The sequence below is a fragment of the Corvus moneduloides genome, chromosome 4 (assembly GCF_009650955.1).
Source record: "Corvus moneduloides isolate bCorMon1 chromosome 4, bCorMon1.pri, whole genome shotgun sequence".
In the NCBI taxonomy this organism is placed as follows: domain Eukaryota; kingdom Metazoa; phylum Chordata; class Aves; order Passeriformes; family Corvidae; genus Corvus; species Corvus moneduloides.
In genome coordinates, this window is record NC_045479.1 from 23,586,963 (window position 1) to 23,608,947 (window position 21,985).

A 21,985-nucleotide genomic window follows, 5' to 3' on the forward strand; every position below is an offset into this window, starting at 1 on the left:
AGTACAAGGTCGTGTACTCTGTCTCTGACCTACAGTTGTGAAGGGGCTGACTGTAATTATGGAACCTGGAAAAGTCAAGAAAACATCCCTCATCCTGCTGTCCCTTAGGATACATCAGGAAAACGCTGTCAGCCAGATCTGGGGGATGCTGAGTAGCCAGCTCAGTTATTACAAAGCCGACACAATGTTTCACTTCCTTTTTTTGCTACAGAGTAGTTTTTCTTGGGATTTACACCACAGTTTAGCTCAGCCACTCAGTGGGGAGACTACAAACCAGTCAGAGAATTTACTTTTCACTTGTTACAGTTCTGGGACCGTAGAGTGATAGAGTGAAACAATGGAGTAGAAGAAAGAGGGTGCTACCCATGGAAAGGAGTGTAGAGCCCATACAAAGTAACTGGAGAGAATGGACTCTTACAGATTTGGAACTGGCAGCAATAAACTCAGCATCAGTGCGATGGTTTGGTCTTCCCCAGAGGTAGCTGTTGGAGGTGAAAAGAATGCTAAGCCAAATAAAGAAGCCTTTAATAGTGTGCTTTCCCCCTCTTGTCAAACCATCATGCTGAGCATGCACACCAGCTCTCGTGACAATCCATCGCCGCGATGTTGTGGGTTCCTGAGATTGTATCACACTCTTCCTCCGCTTCTTCCAGGGCTTCCTGTGAAACGCTGCCTGTGACTCCAAGTGTCTTGATCTTCAAAGCTCTCCCTGGCCCTGAGCCTACCCTAGGAGCCACCTACATCCTACACGTACTCTGCTGCTACGGCTTATGCCCCTAGGACTGCTGAGAACTGCTTCTGCCTGGAGCAGCCTCTGTCTAAGCCTGAGAGGGATCCAGAAATGAGGTTGCCTAGTGGCTTTTAATCTAGCTGAATTTGAATTGAATTCAGGCCTAACTCTTTCCCCGAGCTGGGGGAGAGGGTGCTCGCCCCAGCATCCCGCCCTGCTCCCCGGGAAGCGCTGAGCCCGGGGCCCGGGAGCTTCCGCGGCGTGCCCGGGCCCCGCCCCCGGGAGCCCCGCCCCGGGAGGCCCCGCCCGGCCCCGGGCTGGCGGCGGCGGCGTCGGTGGGAGCGGCCGCCCCGATGTCGGGTCCGCGGGGCGCCCTGCAAGCCTGGTGCCGCCGGCAGTGCGAGGGCTACCGCGGCGTGGAGATCCGCGACCTCAGCACCTCCTTCCGCGACGGACTGGCCTTCTGCGCCATCCTGCACCGCCACCGGCCCGACCTCCTGTGAGTGCAGGCCGCGCCTTGCCCGCCGCTCGGACGGGGCGCCGCGGGGCCCCGGCTGCCGCCCGCGGGCGGAAGAAGCGGGGGGCGCGGAGGTTTGGGGCGCGGGACCACTGGGACCCCTCTTTCTGCAGGGGTTGGGCCGCCTGTGCCGCTCAGCAGCGAGCCCGGGGGGTCACAGCGGGTTGAGGGGGATGGAGGCGCCGTGGGAAGCGCCAGGCTCCAGGCTGGCTGGCAGGGAAGCTCCCTGAGCGTGGACATGAGAGGCTCAGAGAGCGGATGTGCCTCCGTTGTGCTGATGTGCTGGTAGGGAACGTGGTGAAGAAGATGCTGTTGAGAAATAGTTGGGTACTGGGAATGAAGGATTCTATATTCCCAGGCAGTGCTCGTAGCCAGGTTGGATGGGGCTCTGAGCAACCTGGCCTAGTGGAAGGTGTCCCTGCCCACAGCAGCAGGGTTGGAACCAGATGATCTTTCAGGTCCCGTCCAAGCCAAACCATTCTATCATTCTGTGTTTCAGCAAACGACCTTCTGACCTGGTCCTGCAGACCTGTCAAGGTCAGGATTAGCAGAAGTCGTATGATTTAAGGCTGGTGAGAGCATGGAGGTGGACAAATGGGAGCGGTGCCTATCAGAGAGGAGACATGGTGTTGGTATCTGGGTGCGGGGGTGTTTTGCCTCAGCAAGAGGTGAGCTTTCACACTTCGAGAGGACCAGAGGCCTGCCCTGCACAGGGACATTCCCAGCTGCCAGAGGCAGCCAGTCTGAAATCTGTAGAGGCCTGGACCAGATTGCTGCTTGCATTTGCTTCTAGCTTGTTTTCTATGGATGCCACCGTGAAAGCAGGAGGTAGCAAATACCAGTAGGGGTGTTAAGCCTCTCTAGCCTCCCCCAGCTTGGGTGTCTCTGAGGGGGAATGTGAGTTTCACGAGGCAGACACTGAGTTTGGGATTGCTTGGGGGCACAGTGTCAGGCTGGAGAAACTGGCTGAGCCGCTGGAAGGAATCTGCCCCGACCTGCCGCTGTAACCCTGTGTACCCCGATGGTGCTGGGAATCCGGCGCCCATCTGCTCTAATCCTTGGTAGCCCTTGCAGTGCAGGTAGGCATCGCCCCACCTCGCTGTGCCTCCGGCGTGCACGCGCTCCTTTGCCCGCCCCTAAAGCCGACAAGGGTGATGCCTCCCCTGCCACCTTCTGCTCTGGGACTGGTGGTTTTTCCTCTGAGGTTGCCCAAATTGACCAAATTCTCCTTTCTGAGCTGGCCCCAGGAAGGCCTTTTGCTGTGACAGCAACCTCTGTCAGGCAGAGGGTTGACTGTGACTCCACTGTGGAGTGGTGGTGTCTGTGTGAGGGTGAAACAGGCCTGTGTCCATACAAGCTGAAGTAGAGCAGGTAGGCTGGAAACCAAGCTGCTGCCTGCAGTGTTTCAGGTGGTTGCCCTAAAACCCTCAGCATGTTCTTCTGGAGTGACTGAGAGTGAGGTGTCTGCATCACTCTGGGTCTTGAAGGAGCTGTGTGGTCTTGTGTCCTGCAGCTCTTGGATGGTGTGGCTCGCTCTGACTAGCTAGAAAGGAGCCTCTGCAAATGCTCCCAGTTTCAAGGCTGCTGGATGGGAAGAGGCAAATTAAGGACAGGAACACTTGCAATTATTAATTTTTTTTGTAAATGGCACAGTAACTGGGAACTGAAAAGCAGAGGTTCAGCAAAAGCATATGATAAACACCACTAAAACCACCTGATGGTTTCCCATCAACCATATTTACCATCCCATTAAGCAGAGACTGCTGCTCTTAAGTTGTCAGTGGGCTTAAATCTGCTCCTGGCAGATGTCCTAACTACGTGCTTCACAGGTCCTCTGCACGAGCTGCATTGTAGAGAGAGAGCCCAGGGCCTTACAAGGACATGGCATGTTGTAGAAGGATTTTCAGACGGCCGTCAGGAGAGTAGCATCATTTCATCTGATTCCAGCTTCTTCAGCCTGTCCCGATTTGGAAGTGGGAAGATTGGATCAGAGGCAGTAAATCTCCTGACAGCAGAGGAAAAGTGGTTGCCCTTCTTTTCTTCTAAAGTGCTTTCAGTCAGCCCAGTAATGGGACTTGGCAGGGATCTGTGAGTGCGTTTCTGACCTTGTGTGGTCTTCCTTTGTGCGGGGCTCTCCTGGCCCAGACGGGACAGCTGTGCTGCTGCCTGAAGTTCCTCTGCACATGGCTGCTTCCCTGCTTCCTGCTGGCTTCCCCTGGGATTGCAGAGGGGAGGAATGGGCACATCCGTATGAGGGCTGAGCTGAAGCTCTTCTCTACCTGTGTGACACCCCTGCTCTGCCACCCTGATCCCCTGGGCATTGCCGCTGTGGTGGCTGTCAGCCTGTCCCGGTTTTCTGGCCCTGCCTGGATGCACCCCCATTGTGCTTCTGTGCTGGGAGGGGACACGCTGAGGAAGAGGCTGTTGTGAAAGACCATATGGGTAAGTGAGACTGAGGACAGTCTTCTGCGTGATTTGAACACAATCACCTTGGGATAAGGCAAATGGCTTCAGAGGGAGGCTGCCCTGGAGAGCTTTGGAGCAACTCCTGCAGAGCTCTTGGAAACACTATAGGTTTGGGCTTCTTGAAAGAAGTAGACTGGAACTCCTCAGTGTCTACTGAATCCAGCTAAAGGTGTCTTGAAGTGACCACCAAGAATGAAGTGCATACCTGTTGGACCTGTGTGTTGAACCATGGAGATGAAAATCTCTGACTCCACTGTTGTAGACACTTCACTTGGCCTCGCTGTCCCAGTCAGGGAAACGGGAAACTTGGATTTAGCCTCTGACTGCGCTGCTGGCTGTGTGATCTGGAGATGAGACATTTAATCTCTTCTCTTCCCTTTTCAGTTAAGCTGGCAACATCCAGACCAACTTGACAGTGGACTGTGGGGATTAATGAGTTTGTTTGCTCAGTGATCTAGAAATCTGAAGCGTGAAATTAGTGTTTACAAGGCATTTGCTGCAGCTTAGTGAAGCAAAGAGCATCTTTCAGCATCACAAGCTGTACAGCCTCCCTGGAGCTCAGGGAGGGATCTTGGCATTCAGGGGTGAGAAGAATAAAGGAGTACGGCACATGCCTTTTGAGTTCTGGGAGAGATGGAGACTTGAGGAAAACAGGAGATGAGAGCTGTTTTAGAAGTGCTGTTTTGTGTCCCTAGAGCCGTGGGTTTGGTTACAGGCAGGATCACAAATCTTGTTTGTTCCTTCCTATGTACTGTTTGCATTTCCATGACAAGACCTGGAAAGCTGAATGGCTTATTATGTGGCACTGCCTTAAAGTGCTCATGATTTATATTTGAGGAATCCAGGAATTTGCTCTGGTTTTAGCTGTACAGCACACCCTTCCCCCTTTCCCCTTCCCTGGATCTGCTGTGCTCCCTGGCAGCTGCCCTAAACCCTGGAGTGCTTAGTGGCTCTGCATGTATCTAATTAGGTAAGTGCCTGGGATGTTATTTGCATAGAAATATTACTCCAGGATATGGTACAACACTGGGGTTTGCTGAGTCAAGACAGTTGTTCCGCTGGGATAGCCAGAGTCTTGCCTGTTCTTACATCCAATCCCTTGGATGGGTATGTTGGCAGGAGAGGAGCCTGAGCAGGGCTGGATGAAAGACTGCTGAGATCAGGGCGAGGAAATAATGTGACATGCAGCCACATGTCACACAGAATTGCGAGATGGCAAGTTCTGGGCTCTCTGCAGAGGAGACAGTATAGAGGGGAAGGGGGTGTGTCTGGAGTGATTTTTCCCGTGCCTGAGTGGCCACGCTCCTTGCACATTGGTACTGGGAGCGTGCCTGGAGCCACAGGATGCCACGTGATGAAATGGCATATGGGAGTGCTTGTGTCAGGAGCAATGCAGGTCAGTGTGGTCCTGCTTGACTTGTCAGAGAGGGAGCTGGAAAATGCAGTGGAGAGGAACTGAATAAACTGATCCCTGGGGCCTTGTACTGATGGACTTCAATATCTCGGGTAAAGCTGAGAGTCTGCAATCCTACATTAGTGGAAAAGAATCTGCTATTCCCTTGCTGCTTTCTAACCCCTCATTACCTCTTGAGCTTCACGTCCTCTCTGCTGGCAACTGCTTTTCCTAATGGAGTTGCCTTGGTTTACTGAAACAGCTTTGGTTTGCTGGGGCAGAGTGGAATGGACATGATGTTTTGTCTGTCAGAAAATACTCTCCCAGCCCACCAAGGAGTCTTCGAGCTTCCAGCTACACCACTCCCATATCCTGAAAGTGAAGGCATTCAGAATGAAGGTCATGAATGTTTAGAGGGCAGTTGATATATAACTTCGCTGTCATTGCTTCTCCTGTGTTCCAAGTTGGCATTTTCTTTAAAAGGGAAAAAAAAAATACTGCAAGGTTAAAGGACTTCCCTAGGCAAAAACAAAACAAAAACTTAGGGAAAAAACATCTCTCAGTGGAGACTAGTTATAATTACAAAAATGGCAGTGGTTTTGACATCAAAGCAAAGGCTGCAGCTGAAACCTTTGCTCACCAGCATGTAGAGAAGGAAAAGATGTGGTATTTTGAGCAGTCTGAGCTCTGTACACGTATTCACATGAGCTTTCAGGAAGGTAACAGAGCTGCAAATCCTGCCCACCTTTCCACGTGTGTGCTGTGTTTGCTCCCGCAGCAGCGAGCGGCTGCAGCTTCGTTCGTCGTGAGGAAACGGCACCAGCAGCCTCTTGCTTTTGAACGGAGGAAGTGTAATTTTATGGTGCTGTAGGTAGCCAGGAAAACCTTCCTGAGCTCATCACAGACTTCCTCTGCAGCTTTGGGAAAGCTGCTTGAGGGGCTTTGCGGAGGGGCTGGCTGCCCTGTCATGTGGTGCCAGGATGGGTCGTGTCAGTGTTACAGGAAAAGGCAATAAAATCCAAAGGGGGATGGAGGAAGGAGGTTCCTGTAGCCCCTCTCCGCAGGTGCGTGGTGCCATCTCTCCCAGTTCCTGCACACCATCTTTGGGGTGGGGGATGCATTCCCCTCTCTAATCTGAATTGTCCTTCTGTGTTGGTCTCCCAAGCTTTGGCACCTCTCTGTGGTCCATTGGGGTGGCTTTGCTTGACCCTAGACCTCTCTGGACTGCGACCTCCCCTGTGAACCCGGGTAGCAGGCACACCAGGCTGCTGCATGAGGGGGTTTTTGTGTAACAAAGCTGAGATCCTTGACAGGAAGGAGCTGTAAGCAGTGCAGTTTTCACACATTGTACCCACGTGCACATGCAAAAGCCATAACTAACTCCTTCCTGCATTTCTCCCCCTCTGTTAAAAGCCTGCAGACTGCTTTAACTTTCTGCCCTCTGCTTCCCTGGTGAAGGCAGCTAATCAGTCCCTGTGGCCAGGTTGAACCCCCCAAAGGGCTCCAGGGGAACAAGGGAAATTAGTTGGAACAAGTGAATCCCCTGGGCTGGAGACTGCTGGGGTTCCTCTGTGTGCTGAGCAGCTTGCATTCAGCTCCAAAGGCTGCAGCCAAGGTCGGTTTGTTGTGCACTGTGAGTGTTTGGGGGAAAGCAAGGGCAGAAGTGCAGTTTAAGATCTTCTGTGTCACCCCAAATTCCTTGAGATGGTGTAGGGAGGTTTGTCTAAGGACCCTCATAGAGCCGCCTGAGCTGTATCTGTCACTTCTTTCTCTTGAGGTGAGGGATCTGTATCCCCATCCTCCACTGTTGTGCCAGTGGCCTTGGAAAAGCAAATCTGGGGTGATGTCGTGCACTCTTTGGTGCAGCATGTGTGGTGCTAATTGAAACATGGCCCTGGTATTTCTGCAGCCTTTAATCTCAAGGGTAGAAGTGGGTAACGAGAGACAAGAATGACATTTTAATTTCCTGGTCACCACCCATTTGGGACTTGCTTTCTTTTTTTAATTGCAATTTCCCTTTGGTTTCCTTGTGCTGTTACAACCTGAAATCTGCTTTGCCAAGGTTTTGTTTATCTAGGGTCTTATGTGTTGAGTTGTTGTAAGGTCGACTGTCCTGGGAATCTGCATGTGGTGGCATAGGGACACTTTTTCTCTGCACCTCATGTGGCTATTTTATGCTTTCTCATTTCAGAGACTTTGATTCTCTCTCCAAGGATGACGTCTATGAGAACAATCGCTTGGTAAGTCCCTGTTCTGCAGTGCACAGAAGGAAGAAGTGATGTGAGAATGACTTGATGGAGGTCATGTAGTGTGGGAGGAATTTGTGACAGTGCTGAGGGTATAAGAAGAATCTGTGTTTGTAAGTAACAGGCAGGAGCTCCTCTGGAAACAAGGGAATCTGAAACATCAGCTTCCAGCCTGGTTATCCTAATAGTTGCCAAGACAACATCTCAGGTGAAGATTTAAATGGTGCAACATCTTCTTGACCTCATTTGTTCCAGATTTGCAGGCAATGGAAGCAGGAAGCTACTTTTGCTTCAGGCATAGGCAGAGAGGAAGGTCATGCTGGACCCTGGTCTGCAATATTCCTTTCCTGTTTGGCACAGCTGGAGCCAGTAGCAGAAGCAGGCAGTGGGGAATGGGGAGGTGCAAGCCCGAGGGGCTAGTGGTAGGACAGAGCAGCAACAGCCTTGGGTTTTTTTAAGTGAGAGAAAAACCTCATTGCTGCAGGCTCCATCTGATAGTCTGTGGAAAGGCACGGCCCATCAGCTTCCCAAGATGAGTTAAGGTACTGTCTTGGGGTGACAGCTACATACGAATCTCTTAAGGGCAGACGTTGAGGATGAGACCAGACTCTTCAGTGGTGCCCAGCAACTGGAGAAGGGGCAATGGGTACAAACTGAAATACAAGAATTCCTCAGCTGATTATGAGGAAAAACATTTTTTACTGTGAGGGTGACAGAGCACTGGACCAGGCTGTCCAGAAAGGAAGTGGAGTTTCTTGCTCTAGAGATACTCAAACCCCAGCTGGATGTGATTTTGTGTCACCTGCTTTTAGGTGAACATGCTTTAGCAGGGGTTTGGACTAGATGATCTCCAAGGTCTCTTTCAACCCCAGCCATTCTGTGATTCTGTGATTTGGGATTTACAGGACCAGGGCTCTCCAACTGTGTCCTGGCATGTCCTTTGCTAGACCAGTTGGCCCCTTTCAGTCATTAGCAGCTTTTTCCATTCAAGACCTACACAATGGGTATCTTGTCCTATTAGGGCCCTCTCAGGTGGGGTCTCTCCTCACTCCTTGCTGCTTGCAGCCTTGTGTTCAGCAAGACTCAGTCCAGACAACTGGCTTAAAGCCAGGCTGAGCAGAGCAGGATGTCCACGGGGGGCACTTTTACACCCCTAGTTACTGCAAATATCCATTTTCTTTTGTTTCTCCATTCCTTTTCTTTGTATCTCACACCCTGCACAGCACCTCATGCCCCAGAGACTAGGCACCTCCACTCTTTACCCACACCCAGTACCTTTATCTGTGCACCTGGTACCTCACCATTCAGTGTCCAAACCACTCTCGTCTCCTCCTGGCTTACTTCTCTTCAGTCCCTGCCATAGCTTTGCACCTCCCTCCCTGGGAGATCAATGTAGGTTCACTGCCCTTGGCTCAGCAGAGGGATGGCCAGTGTGTAGACAGTAATCCACATATGCTGCTAAGTGGGAAACTCTCAAACAGCTTTTTCCCTCCTCCATTCCTTCTTTTTGGGGAGCTGTGTATGCAGTTGGAGGAGGTGGGTGCTTCTTATCACAGTGTCCTCATTTCTGCTTGCTGAGACACAGAAAAGTACTGAAAGTACTGGCTTGTGCATGGCAGGGTGCTGGATATTGAGCCAGGATGGCTCTGTTGATTGTGGGAGGGGAAGGTGTGCCACCCCAGAGCATGAAAGGATGGTCAGTCAGTGTTTCTGTGGGGTGAGCACTTGGGGTGGCTGGGGACACTGCTGAGTAGAGCTCAGTGTCACTGGAAGTATGTGCCAGCCCTCGCCCCTTCGTGGTGCCAGCCAAGGCTGTGCCAGGCTCTTGTGTGAGGGCACTGCTGGTGTCCCCATGAGTTGAAAGAACACTGGGGGTTTTTTTCAGTGAAAACTTGAAGGGAACCTCGCTTCTGTTGCTGCTTTTTTTAGTCAAGCAGCATGTCTGGAAGCCTCTGTCCATCAGGGATGCCATGCATCAGTTTTCTTTCCTAAATGCCTCTGTGCTGTTCCTGCAGGCCTTTGAGTTGGCAGAGCGGGAGCTGGGCATCCCAGCCCTGCTAGATCCCAATGATATGGTCTCCATGAAAGTCCCCGACTGCCTCAGCATCATGACTTACGTGTCTCAGTACTACAACCATTTCAACAACCCCAGCCAAGGTGAGTGTCCTCCCACCCTTCTGGCTTCCAGTTTGGCCCTGTTTGAGTACAGGAAACCCAGCATCACCCTGTGCTTCCTCCTTCCTGTGGCAACTGGGAGCTGTGTGTGTTTGTGGGGAAGAGGAGAGGAGCAGGCAGCACCCACCTCTCCTGCATCTTGCTGGCGCCCCTGAGGAAGGCCTGGAAGAGAGACTGCATTGGGGTGAGGTTTCACAAGACGTGGGGAGTGATGTAACAGCTCAGGCTGTGGAAGAAGGAACGCCTTTCTCCTCCCCCTGCACTGCATTCCTGCCAGCTTGGGTTGGGCCACCACCCCTGGTGCTCACCAGAACCCTTTGTGATTTGCTCTAGCCCGCTAAAATAGGAGAAAGCTAAATAGGAGCCTGCCTACCACAGCTAATTTTTGTCACATAGGTACATGTAAAGTGACTGGAGGACAGAGAGAGTGGGGCCAGGGTGGAGTGTTTCAAATCAGCTTGTCTGTCCCTACGACTGCAGCCTAAGCTGAGTGCTCTGAGACAGCTCTTCCCAGGCATCCTTTGGCTGGATGGAGATGAGGGCTCCAGGTCTCCTGTTCCACTCTGTAGCCTTAACATCAGATAAATCTCTTCCACTTGTATGTGCTTCTCCAGGGATGCTGGTCTCCCTGCCAAGGAGTCCCGCTGGGGACTGGTGTGTGAGTTCCAGCCCTGACAGCAAGAGATGCTTCACAGACCTGATGACAGCCTGGAAGCCCTGGGGCCCAGTGGGTCACAACAATACATCAGCAGCTACCCCAGCTGCTCTGGGCTTTGAGCGTTGCTTAGTGAGTCGATTACAAGGAAGCCAAGTAGCATTTGATGAGTAAATAAAATCACAGTGGGAGGCTGGTATCCCTGGGCCACAGAAGGGGATCCACAGCAGGCCAGGCTCTCTGGCAGCCTCACAGCTGACCCATTATTAGATTGTGTTTGTCTCTTCCACCTAAAATAAGCACTGAAGTGTTGGGAGCGGCAGGTCTCATCCTATGTCACAAGGCTGGATGATTTTGCTTTTTTTCCCCTCCCCTTCCCACACACGGGTGGTGTGAGTCACACTTCTCTCCATGCCTGATCCTCCTTCCCTCTTGCCTCCAGCCAGCGTCCCTCTGCCTATGAAGCACCCAACTGCGGCTTCCTCTCCTCCTGTGCTGTCCCACAAGACGCCTGTGGCTGCAGCTGAGAGTCCTTCAGGACCACAGGTACCCAATTTCTTAATTCAAAGCCAGACTGAGGCAGTGGTAACCCCTGCACTGTGGGTGAGGAGATGGGAAAAAGCCTGTCACAGAGCCATGGATCACTGCAGGGGCCTGCCTGTGTATTTTGTGTGTGAGGGGTGTTTGAGATTTTGTTTCCTTGCGGGATCCAGCTGAGAGAGTCGTTGTTGGACTGTAATTTGTCCATAGCAGGCAAGAGGGTGGGCAGATTGGTGCTGGATGGTTCCTTGAACCACCCAGGGTACAAACACTCTCCTCCCTATGTGGGGATAACCCTGTAGATGTGGAAAGAGCAGGAATGGGGACTAGAAGGGCAGAAAAGATGCCCTTTATTTCAGGTTTTAGCAGTTGTCTGGGATGGAACCTTTTCCAATGTCTCGCAGAACCCTGATGCATGGGGTGTAGATTAGTCCCTTCCACAGCCTTTCAGCTGTAGATAGGGGCAAGGCACCTTTTGGAGTGGCCCCTTCTAATTTGGGAAGAGGCAGCCTGCCTGTGCCTGGGCTTGAGGGCAGCTGTTCTGTGCATTGTCAGCCCCTGAGGTCAGCCTCACGCTGAGCTGTGCCACGAGCCCTCAGCGATGGGCCTTGCACAGGGAGCAGCTGCTCTGGAGAATCCGTGGTCTGGGGAGCAGCTCGTGGCCCCCATCCTGAGCCGCTTGTGTGCTGTGTCCCAGGAGGATGCCCCCTCGGAGCGGTCCCAGCGCAGCGCGCTCAGCAGCACCTGCGCAGCCTGCCAGCAGCACGTCCACCTGGTGCAGCGCTACCTGGCTGAGGGCAAGCTCTACCACCGCCAGTGCTTCAGGTATGTGGTGGCCAGGCCTGCTGGGGCGGCCTCTCTCCTCGACAGGCTGGGGGGCTGTGGCCAGCTGCACCCCATCTTTGAGTGTCTGCGTCCCTGGGCAGCATGGAACACGAACAACAGTGCTTGAAAAGAGAGTGAAGATGTTCCGTTTTCCTGCCAGCCCCCTGTCCCAGAGGTCTGACTAGCCTGTTGGTCCCTGTGCTCCATTCCTACCCTACTCCCTGCCTCCCTTGCTGACTTGTGCTTTCCCACTTCACTTACTTGGAATCCCAGCCTCTGGAGCTTCTCCCACCTCCATAAACAAGGATGCTCTGCCTCTTTATGACCTGCCTACCCAGGACCACCCCCCCTTCACCTTCCCACCTTCCAATGAGGTCTAAGCCATGACATCATCCTGCAGACCTCCTTACACCTACAGTCCACATCCTCAACTGGATATACAGGCTTCCATGCTGCCTGGGTGGTGCTGAGCTCCCAGGGAGCATGTGGAGAGCTGCAGACTGTTAACAAACTCAGGAGTGAGGGTTTACATGTCAGCAGCTCTGTGGTTACTCCCTGAGTGCAGGTCCTTACCTGCAGCGCCTGTGAAATCATTTCACTTTGCTTTCCCTTCTCTGATGATGAAAGAATGAGATCTCTCCCATGGGCCACAGGACAGGAGTTGGCCTCTGAGGACAGAAACATCGAGCCACTGGGAAGATGTGGGAGGCCTCATTCACCTGCCTAAGCCAGTTGGGGATGTGCCGTAGAAACGGCATCGCAGGGGGGGAGCTGAGCTGGGGCCATTCAGGCTTCCCATCTGCAGCTGGGGCAAAAGCAGGAGTTTTTGAGTGCAGGTGCAGCATTCCCACTGTCCTCATGGGCCAGGAATAGGAGAGGGGCCATGTCTGCCGTGCCACAGCTAATGGCCCTTCAGATTGAGCAGGGAGATCCCTGTAATTTTATCCCAAATGTTTTGCCTCCTGATTCTCTTCTTGTCTATTTCTGTTTTGTTTTTTTTCTCCTGTGCTGATTCATGGACGGTGTTTGGTTGGAAAAGTCCTGTGGCAGCGGTTCCCGTGGGCTGATGGAGTTAAACCCAAAGCAAACTGCCTTCTCCCCTCGTCTGAGCTTTCCACATCTTCATTTTATAGGGACTCTCTAGAGTCCCTATGTTCTCACACTTCTGCTCTCCATTTCTAAGGAAATCCCAGTCAACTGGATGCCCAGAGCAGAATTCCTTGCCAAAATTATCTGCTGGCAGCGTAGGGCAGCCAGCTGCTGCAAGCACCAGGTATTCAGACAAGAAGGAACAAGCTTGGTTTTCATGGGAGTGCTTGATCAGCCCCTTGCCTTTGGCTGTCTTTCATGTCTGCTATCCACCTCCCTTCCCAGGTGGAGAAGGACTGACTTGGTTGCCAGTGCTTTGTATCACGCTTGCACCCGGAGGGCTTCATTAGGAAGCGTTCAGAGGCTCAGTGGGGGAAGAGTGGATGATCCAAGATGTGGCAGACAATGAAGGACAGGGAAGCTATTAGCCCAGTTTCAGAGAGTAAGAATGGCCCTGCTGCATAATGCCCTTGTCCTTCCAGCCAAATGCTGTGGCCCAGCTGGATGCCATGGTCAGCATCACTGAGGCTGAGCATGAGACCAGGCCAGGCTTGTGTGCTGCTTCTCCTGAATACTCTGGAAGCCTCTAATGTAGTAATTTCCTGAGTTGGATTTGATGTCAATTTATTTAATAATCAGAGCTGAGGGTGTTGTTTTACAAACAAATGTGCCTGACAGTTCTTTAACCTGCCTGGACCATTAGCCCCCACAAGGCAGCCCATAGCTTCCCTGTGCCAGTTCTGAACCAATTGCTTCCTAATTCCAGCTGATATTCATTGTTTCATGTCTGTGAATGGTTGATCCCTCTCCCCATTCCAAGTCTGGAAACAACACCATATCCCGATACCAACTGTCACCGTTCCACATCTATTAAGTCCTTTCTGAGATGAAGGAAGAACCCAAAGGCATGCAGTATTTGAGTTGTGAACTTGCCATGGGTTCCTACAGTGGCCTGGTGACATTTCTCTACTTCTCTTCTTTCCTGAATGACTTCCCCAAGAGCACTCTAGGATTTAGGAGCAGGGTTGAGGACTAATTCCGTGTCCCTACAAGGGTCTTCCAGGTGTGTTACCTTCCGGGAAGGGTAGGATGGCATTCCCCATCTCATGGTGCTCTCTCTTCTCATTGGCAGGTGTAAGGAATGCTCCAGCACGCTGCTCCCAGGGTCATACAAGCCTGGGTCAGAGGCGGGGACTTTTGTCTGCACACAGCATCGTGGTAAATTGGCCATGAGCGGGAAGGCAGAGAGGAGGCCCAGCCCAGACCGACAGTCACCAGAGCTAAGAACTGAGACTGGGGCTGACAGCATGGGAGAGGATGCCATCCACACAGGAGTAGAGGTGGGGAAGGATGATGGTGACTCCCAGGAGAGCATGGCAGAGACCCCTGCACCTGCAGAGGGCCTCCCTGGCCCAGCAGAGAAGAACAGCACAGCCAGCAAAGCAGAGACACCGACACCCCCTGCTCACGCTGGCAGTGGGGCACCTGTCTCCCAAACTCCCCCCAGGCCTCCAATCCCTAGCAAGCCTGCAGGGCTCACCCAGGACAAAGCCAGCCCGCTGGATGGACGGCTCAGAGACTCACGTCCCACCCCTGCCCCAAGGAGGGCCACCGACGCGTCTGCCCTCTCCCCTCCAACCTCCCACCCTGTCCCCCGGCCCAGGTCCACTCTGCAGGGTGAGGGCAGCGAGTGTGGGCCCGGCATGGTGAACGGTAAGAGGGCACAGTGGTGGCAGGGGTTACCCTCCACATCCTCAGCGGCCAAGGTGGTTGGCTGCAGGTTGGATGAGTTCCCTTCCTTTTCTGAAGCCTGACATTCCTATCTGCCTCCGAATAAATCTTGGGCTCAGACACTCAGGCTGGCTTTGATTGCCAGCAATTGCCAGCCATCCCCGTAGCGAGGAGAGCTGTACTAGCTTTCCTGCCTGTCTGATCCCTTGTATTTCTCCAGAGCTCTCCAAAGGTTGCTGCCAGTGTGGAGGGAAGATGGGAGAGCTAGAGGAGTTTGCAGGTGTGGGGACAGAGGGGCATGTCAGTTCTCCAGGTGCAGCTCCCAGGTTGAAGAGGGGGTAAACAGGCAGAGGGGATGTTTGGGGTTAGCTGGCTGCATCAACTGTGGGAGAAATGCCATGAGGTCTTCAGTGAGTGAGAATAGCCACCTTCCTGTGAGAAGATATCTAAGAGGTGCCTCATGTTGGTTTAACCTCTTTCTTCATGTTCTTTTGGTGTTGTGACAGTCTGACCCTGTGTCTTTCTAGGTCGGGTACCTGAACCCAGCCCCCCTGTCCCAAAACCTCGAGGGAGACCCTGCTCCTCTGATCGGTACGTCCCTCTGTTTGCAGATCACCTGAAAACTCCATAGAAAGGTGGGGCTATGGGGACAGCACACCTGTGGTCTTCTCTCCCACGTCCATCAGCTCCTGCTCTTAGGAGGACATAGGCTTTGACCAGGTCCCTTTTCTAATAGGTGCTAGCCCAGCACGGTCAGGCTGACAGTGTTCATCCGTACCTCCCAGGGCATTTGTCTCTCAGGGTTTGTGAAGAGTTTGAGAGCTTTAGAAAGGTGTTTCTGTGGCACAGGCAAATTACCAAATGCCTGCTGAAATGGCCCTGCTTGTGGGTGCTGAGAAGGGGACACTTGTCTGCCTTGTGGAGGGTTTGTCCTGGGGAAGGTGTTGGGCAGGGAAGACCAGCTATGCCCATAAAGCTCAACCTTTACCACTGCTTAGCAGATGGAAGCTGTAATATTCAGACACCAAAACACTGGGCCCAGCAGGCAAGTCAGGCAGGCTGTGCTTCCCTAAGGCCCCTAGGTTTTCTCACAGAGAGGGAGACACTGTGTCTGGAGAAGCCTAGGGCCATCCTTGGATGAGAAAGCTGCTTCTGCATGGGAGACATCCTGCTCCATGCTTCCTTTCCCCCAAGGGCTAAGTCCCTCTCCAGTGCCTCGCCACCTCATCTTGCCTCTGCCACCTCAATTTCTCTTTCTCTCCTACCAGTGGTGGAGCTGCTGCAAGAGCCAAGGACCCACCATGGATGGCCTTAGTGCAAGCAGAGCCCAAGAAGAAGCCAGCACCTCCTCCTCCCCCAGGCAACAGCCATGATACTCCAAGCAGGACTTCAGAGGAGGAGGATGGGGAAGAGGTGGGGAAAGCCAGGAGTGAAGAGAGCAGGTCTGATGCCACAGAGCCCAAACCATACAACCCCTTTGAGGAAGATGAGGAGGAGGAGGTGGAGGCTGATGCCCAAAAGAGCACACCTGAGCAAGAGCAGAGTGAGACTGCTGCCAAGCCTCTCCACCCCTGGTATGGCATCACTCCCACCAGCAGTCCAAAGGCAAAGAAGCGGCCAGCTCCACGAGCCCCCAATGCTTCCCCGCTAGGTGAGCTTCCTCCTGCTCCTTTATCCTTCTTCTGCAGCCCCTGTGCATCCCCATGGAGATTCCCCCTTCCCAGGTGCCTCTGCATCACCCTGGCAGGCCAGGCCTTTATGCAGTGATGGTTGCATTAGCCATGTCCTCTCTACCCACTGGAGTACAGCATTTGCAGGCAAGACTGCGCTGTCTCCTGTCTCCAGTGTACGCCACCCTCCCCTTCTCTCCTGGCTGTCCCTTCATTCCTCCCTGAGCTCTCCCTTTGCTTTGCAGCCCACCACCCCATCTCCAGGCTGTCACACTCTGAACCATCATCCTCCACCCCGTCTCCAGCCCTCAGCCTCGAGAGCATCAACTCTGAGAATTCAGCCAAGGTGCTGGGAGACACCGATGAGGCCTCAGTGCCCAAAAGCTCCTCCGAGCCCACTGTGCACATGCCAACAGCCGCCAAGACTTCCAGCGCCGATGCACCACTGGCCAGCGTCTCTTCCAGTGAAAGCCCTGCTGTCCCAGCCAGCCTCTCCACCAACTCCTCCTTCTCCTCCTCCAGCGAGCTGGCCAGCCTCAGTGGGGAGACACAGACCAGCACCCTGCACACCAGCAGGAGCATCTCCACAGGCAGCCTAAAGACCAGCCCCAGTCGGCTGCCTCCCAAGCCTCCGGCTGGGGCTAGCCCTACACCCATCCTCTTGGCTTCAGATGGGGGTGCTGGGAGCCCCAAGACATCTTCCTCACCCAAACCACAGCTGAAGGTGAGATGATGAGCTTCCTCCCATCCAGATCACAGGGCTTTTCTTCCCTGTCCATTACTCGGTCACAGGGGGAATGTGAGTCCAGGCTTGCTCCTTTGGTAGGTGTGGTGTGTGTGACCCCCTGAAAGCAAGCTTCAGGGCTGTGTTAAATGGTGGCTCTGCTTGTACTCTGCCTACTCCATGTGCTAGAGAAGAGGCAGGATGTCATGTAGTCTGAGCAAATGGGAAGGGAACCACGAAGGAAAATATTTCAGCATGCTTGTGAGAGAGAAGCAGGGAAACTGATGCTAAATAGGAGCACGGCTGTTTTTTTGATTAGGTGCTTGTGGAGATGAGTGCTGTGTTCCTCCTTTAGGAGTGTGTGGGGCAGAACAAACCTTACTGCTGCCCTGTCTGCTCATCCCCACCTGTTGGGATCCCTTCCCTTCCCTGGATGCTCATGTATCTGCTTTTGTCCACCCTCTCCAGTCCTCCTGCAAAGAGAACCCCTTCAATCGGAAGCCATCCCCTGCTGCCTCCCCCTCGGCAAAGAAACCTCCCAAGGGCTCCAAGCCTGTACGTCCTCCAGCACCGGGCCATGGCTTCCCACTGATCAAACGCAAGGTAAAAGAGCCCTCGGGAGCAAGGAGGGAAAAGCCGGCTCTGTGCTATCCCCCAGGGCTGTAGCAGTCTGCAGGCACCCTGCTGATGCATGTGTGGGCAGGGATTGCAGCAGCTGGCTGTGGCTGGGGAGGAGGGCCTGTAGGCTACATCCTGTTCATGAAAGCACCATGGTCTTCCTTTGTTCCAGAGTGGGGTGGGGATTTCAGATCCACACTTAGATGCAATATTCTGTTGTCCCCCTGCCCTTGTTAGTGTTACCTTTGGGTTACCCCTGGAAACTGGAGTCTAGTGGTAATGAAAGTGTCTGATTTATGGTTTTGCAGGTGCAGACAGATCAGTATATCCCTGAGGAAGACATCTATGGGGAGATGGATGCCATTGAGCATCAGCTGGACCAGCTGGAGCACCGTGGGGTGGCCTTGGAGGAAAAACTTCGCAGTGCTGAGAATGGTATGTGGAGTAGGCTGTCTGTGGGTGTGGGGCAGGACTGACTCTGGGGCTGCCCTCTCTCCAGCAAGGAGATAGCAACAGTGACTTCCTCCCTGCTGATGCTGGGGTTGGAAGAGCACCAGAGGCTGTGCTTGGTCACAACCATACCCTGAAGATTGGTCACAACCATACCCTGATTGGTCACAACCATACCCTGAACATGGAGATGTCCCTAGAAGGAAACAGGTTGGAGAAGAGACAGGGTCTCTCTGAGACTCAGAAATAGGCTGAGGTTGGGTTGGCTCTAGCACAGTGCCCCTTCCCTGGCTTGGCAGAGCCCAGGCTACTGCAGGGTGATGGGATCCACCAGGGCTGGGAATGGCTCTGAATTGTCCCTTTGCTTGGCAGACAACCCTGAGGACAGCCTGCTTGTGGACTGGTTCAAACTCATCCATGAGAAGCACATGCTGGTGCGCCATGAGTCGGAGCTCATCTACATGTAAGTGTGTGCAGGCATGTGCAGAGGCACTGACACTCTCTTGGGGAGCTCTTTCTCAGCCCTCCTGAAATAGTGCTTCCAGGGGAGATCCTGACAGGGCCTCTTTGCCTAGAAAAGGGAGGGAGTAAGGGCAAGCAAGTCTGTCCAAATGCACTGAGAACTGACCCAGAGCATGTCACCAGAGCCTCTGCAGCCTCTACTCCAGGAAGGCCTTGAGCAGCCAGGGCTGGTCCTTACTGGTCCTTGGCTCCCTGGCTGTACAGGACAAGATCAGCATCTTGATGGTTCTTTCTGAGCTCACCCTGTACTTTGGGATAATGTTCCACCTCTCCGGAGCCTTGCAGTTCTTCCCAACAGTTCCCCCTTCCTTTGCAGCTTCAAGCAGCAGAACCTGGAGCAGCGGCAGTCAGATGTGGAGTATGAACTGCGGTGCCTCCTCAACAAGCCAGGTAAAGCACCGCTCTGGCTGTGCTTACTCCTTTTTTCATAGAATCATAGAATATCCTGAGTTGGAAGGGACCCACAAGGATCATTTTTTCCATGGGCATCATCTGCTCTCTTTCTAGGTGGGTCTCAGGTGAAGAGAGGCAGATCTGTAGGGATTCCAGTGCAGCCAGCTGGCTTTATAGTCTCTGTCCCATCTCAGTACGTGTCCCAGCCTTGTGCAGGGACATGCTTCTTTTGTTCCCATGGAATGCCACATGCAGGGCTCTGTCCCCACAGCAGTGCTAGCCCAACCAGCCCTTCAGTGTGCCAGGGTAGAAGGGATTGTGCTGGAGGTCCTTCAGCCATGTAATTGTCTGTCCTTTCTTGGGGTTTGGCTGGGTAGAGAAGGACTGGACCGACGAGGACCGAGGGAGGGAGAAGGTGCTAATGCAGGAGCTGGTGACCATCATTGAGCAGAGGAACGCCATTGTGAATTGCCTGGATGAGGACCGGCAGAGGTGAGTGAGGAGTGGGGTGGGCTGGGGGAGAAGGGAAAAGCATAGCCTGTCTGACTCAGTGCCACACGAGCGCCTTGTGGGGATGTCCCAAGATATCCATATTGCTGATGTCTTTCCCAGGCTTCCCAATCCTTGTCTCTTTGAATGCCTTGTGTGGGAAAGACAGGACAGCACGTGCAGCATGTGGGATTTATCCTGCTGGTTGCAAATGCTCACAAGACAGTGATGGATCTGCCCCTCTGTGGGTCTAAGTAGGAGGCTCTCTAGCCTTAAACAATGCAGCAGCTGTTTTCAGGGCTGAATTCCTGACCTCTCTCCCATTCTTTCTTTCAGAGAAGAGGAGGAGGATAAAATGTTGGAAGCCATGATTAAAAGGAAAGGTAAGAAACAAATGGGAAGCTTTTTGGAGTGATGTTTTCACTGCTGACCCCAGTAAGGGGCAGCACGAGCCATTAGTGAAATTGTGTGCAGGAGAGATTGAATCTACTCTGTGTAGCCTGGGGAGACTTTCCTGTAGGGACAATAAAGTTAGAGGCACAGTTGTGCTGCACACCCCTGTTACCAGAGAAAGTGTGCCTGCAGTGGAGGGCTTTGATTCATGGCTCTCACTCTTGCCCATTGTCGTGAGTGTGTCTGTACAACTATTGACATCCCACAGTAACAACTTCCCTTTGCAACCCCAGAATTTCACAAGGAAGCGGAGACTGAGAGCAAGAAGAAAGGCAAATTCAAGCCCATGAAGGTGCTTAAGCTGCTGGGCAACAAGCATGACTCCAAGAGCAAGTCACCCAAGGAGAAAAGCTAGAGCAGGGGAACACCAGCAGTGGGAGGGAACCTCGACTCACTTCTCCCTGGCCCTGGCTCGCCTCTCCCCCTGCTCCCTCCCCAGGCACCAGAGCTGCCACCCCAGGGAGATGCTAGCCCTCAGCCCAGAGTGGGTGAGAATGACCAAAGCCCTCCCCTTCCCGAGGCTCTGGGGGAGCATGGCCATCCCCTCCATGAAGCCTTGTCAACGAGGTGGGGAGAAGATGGATTTGCTTTTCAGATATGTTACCCAATTGTCATTAACTGAGAACAAGCGAAGGAGTTTTGCATTTGTGGGAAAACTTGCACTAACTGCACCCTGTCCCTTCTCCCGCTCTAACTGTGACAGTTCCACGTGCCTCTGACTTCTGCCAGGAGGGGACTGGGCTTCCCTGTCCCTCCCTGCCTGCCCGCTCTTGTCCCTTTTCTGTCCCATTTTTAACGTCAGGAGAAAACTGACATTAGAATCAGGATCCTTTGGGTTTTACTGGCCTAAACTAAAAGGTTAAGAAAATACTCCTGCATCACCAGGCTCTAGAGCCATAGCCAAAAAAACAACTGGTGCCCTATTTATTTTGAGCTGTCCCCTCCCTCGAGTGCCAGGGGTGGGTGGGCTCCGTCCCAAGGCTGAGAGGACCCAAGGGGACGGCGTACAGCTGCTAGGACGTAGCTCACGTGCCCTACTCAGGAACCCCACTGCTGCTAAACACTGCTGACTCTGCTGCCTTCCTGGGGAGGGAGGACCTGTTCCTTTTCCAAGCAAGGGCAGAAAAGCTCAAGATTGACTCAGTGCCGGCAAGGGACACTAAAATTGTGTCCCTGCTCACCAGTGCCACCCTTGAGCGGCAGGGGAGAGAGGCGCAGTCACAACTGACCTTCACCCAGCTTCATCTGTGTATACTTTGTAAGTGTGCAGATGTGACTGGTTATTTTTTACACCTCCTTTACTAGATGAATTCAAACCCATCCTAAAACTTTAAATCCCTTATTTTATTTGTCATGTGTGTGCGTGTGTATACATCAGAGGAGGGAATGGGGGGGGTGGTGTTCTTCCAACCATCCCTTCTTCCTTCCATTTTTGTTTCCTGCCTTTTCTTCCAAGTTATTTATTGAACTATTGGATCAGTCTGAATTAGAGTTTCATGGGTGTTTGGTTGGTCAGCTGTTCATCATGCCATTAGCAAATTAGACATAACCAGCCCTGAGCCATCTGCTGCAGTCTCTTCTAAAAACCCAACAGGCTTTAGCCAAAATGCTCTCAGAGCAGTGCCTTGCAAGGTGGCTGGTGTAGCATTCTGGAGAGGGATCCTCATTTCCCAAAACCAGAGGGACCCGAGCCCCTCCTCAATCCCAGCGTGGCCCCCATGGCTGGAGTTGGCCAGCTCAGCCCTGCGCTGGTAATGCCATCTCACCCCCACCATAGCGGGCTGATGAGCAGTGGTAGGGGAGGGGAGATCCCAAAGCACAACCCTTCTCCAAGGAGAAACAAGTCTGCTTTAGAGCCTGCTGTCACATCACTGTTGCCAAAGGCCATTAGGATCGCTGCAGCCTGACACCACTTGGCCCTGCGCCCAGTCAGAAGTTTGAGTTGTAAATTATACTGTACTAACTCCATGACTTCCATTCACCTGAACAGAAATAAAAGAAACATTGGATTTAAAAAATGATTCTGGACTAGGTTTCTGGCTCCTTTGTGCACTCGTGCTGTCCCAGGGCCAGGGCATGCTGCCTGGCTTTGGAAAGTGGCTGAGAATTGCTAGGAAGCAGAGGATGGGATCTAAAGGAAATCAGAAACTGGACTTTATGCTGGGATTTGCATAGGAAAAGCAGGGCATCATGCTTCAGCCTGCTGGAGGACAGAGGTGCAGGTATGTAGGAGGTGAACAAACAGCCATTTCCAGTCTCTGTGGGAATAGAGTGGCTATTCTGCATACCATGCTTTCGG

General features: G+C 53.0%; 1 protein-coding gene across 1 annotated transcript; it reads left to right on the top strand.

Moving 5' to 3' along the window:
* The first annotated feature begins 1,028 nt into the window (after nt 1-1,028).
* On the top strand, nt 1,029-21,705 carry MICALL1 (MICAL like 1). Its single transcript, XM_032107854.1, has 16 exons — nt 1,029-1,229; nt 7,298-7,346; nt 9,368-9,509; nt 10,625-10,728; nt 11,420-11,547; nt 13,769-14,349; nt 14,895-14,958; nt 15,636-16,018; nt 16,283-16,761; nt 17,230-17,364; nt 17,688-17,814; nt 18,202-18,292; nt 18,668-18,741; nt 19,122-19,236; nt 19,570-19,616; nt 19,920-21,705. The coding sequence occupies exons 1-16, from the start codon at nt 1,084-1,086 to the stop codon at nt 20,039-20,041; spliced, it is 2,787 nt and encodes a 928-aa protein (XP_031963745.1). The 5' UTR covers nt 1,029-1,083; the 3' UTR covers nt 20,042-21,705.
* Nucleotides 21,706-21,985: the final 280 nt, after the last annotated feature.

Excerpts from the sequence above, each read along its gene's own strand:
- MICALL1 (XM_032107854.1), top strand. The coding sequence starts at position 1,084 with ATGTCGGGTCCGCGGGGCGCCCTGCAAGCCTGGTGCCGCCGGCAGTGC. Across the intron at positions 1,230-7,297 it reads CGCCACCGGCCCGACCTCCT|AGACTTTGATTCTCTCTCCA; the intron begins GTGAGTGCAGGC and ends TTCTCATTTCAG. Across the intron at positions 19,237-19,569 it reads CTGGATGAGGACCGGCAGAG|AGAAGAGGAGGAGGATAAAA; the intron begins GTGAGTGAGGAG and ends TCTTTCTTTCAG.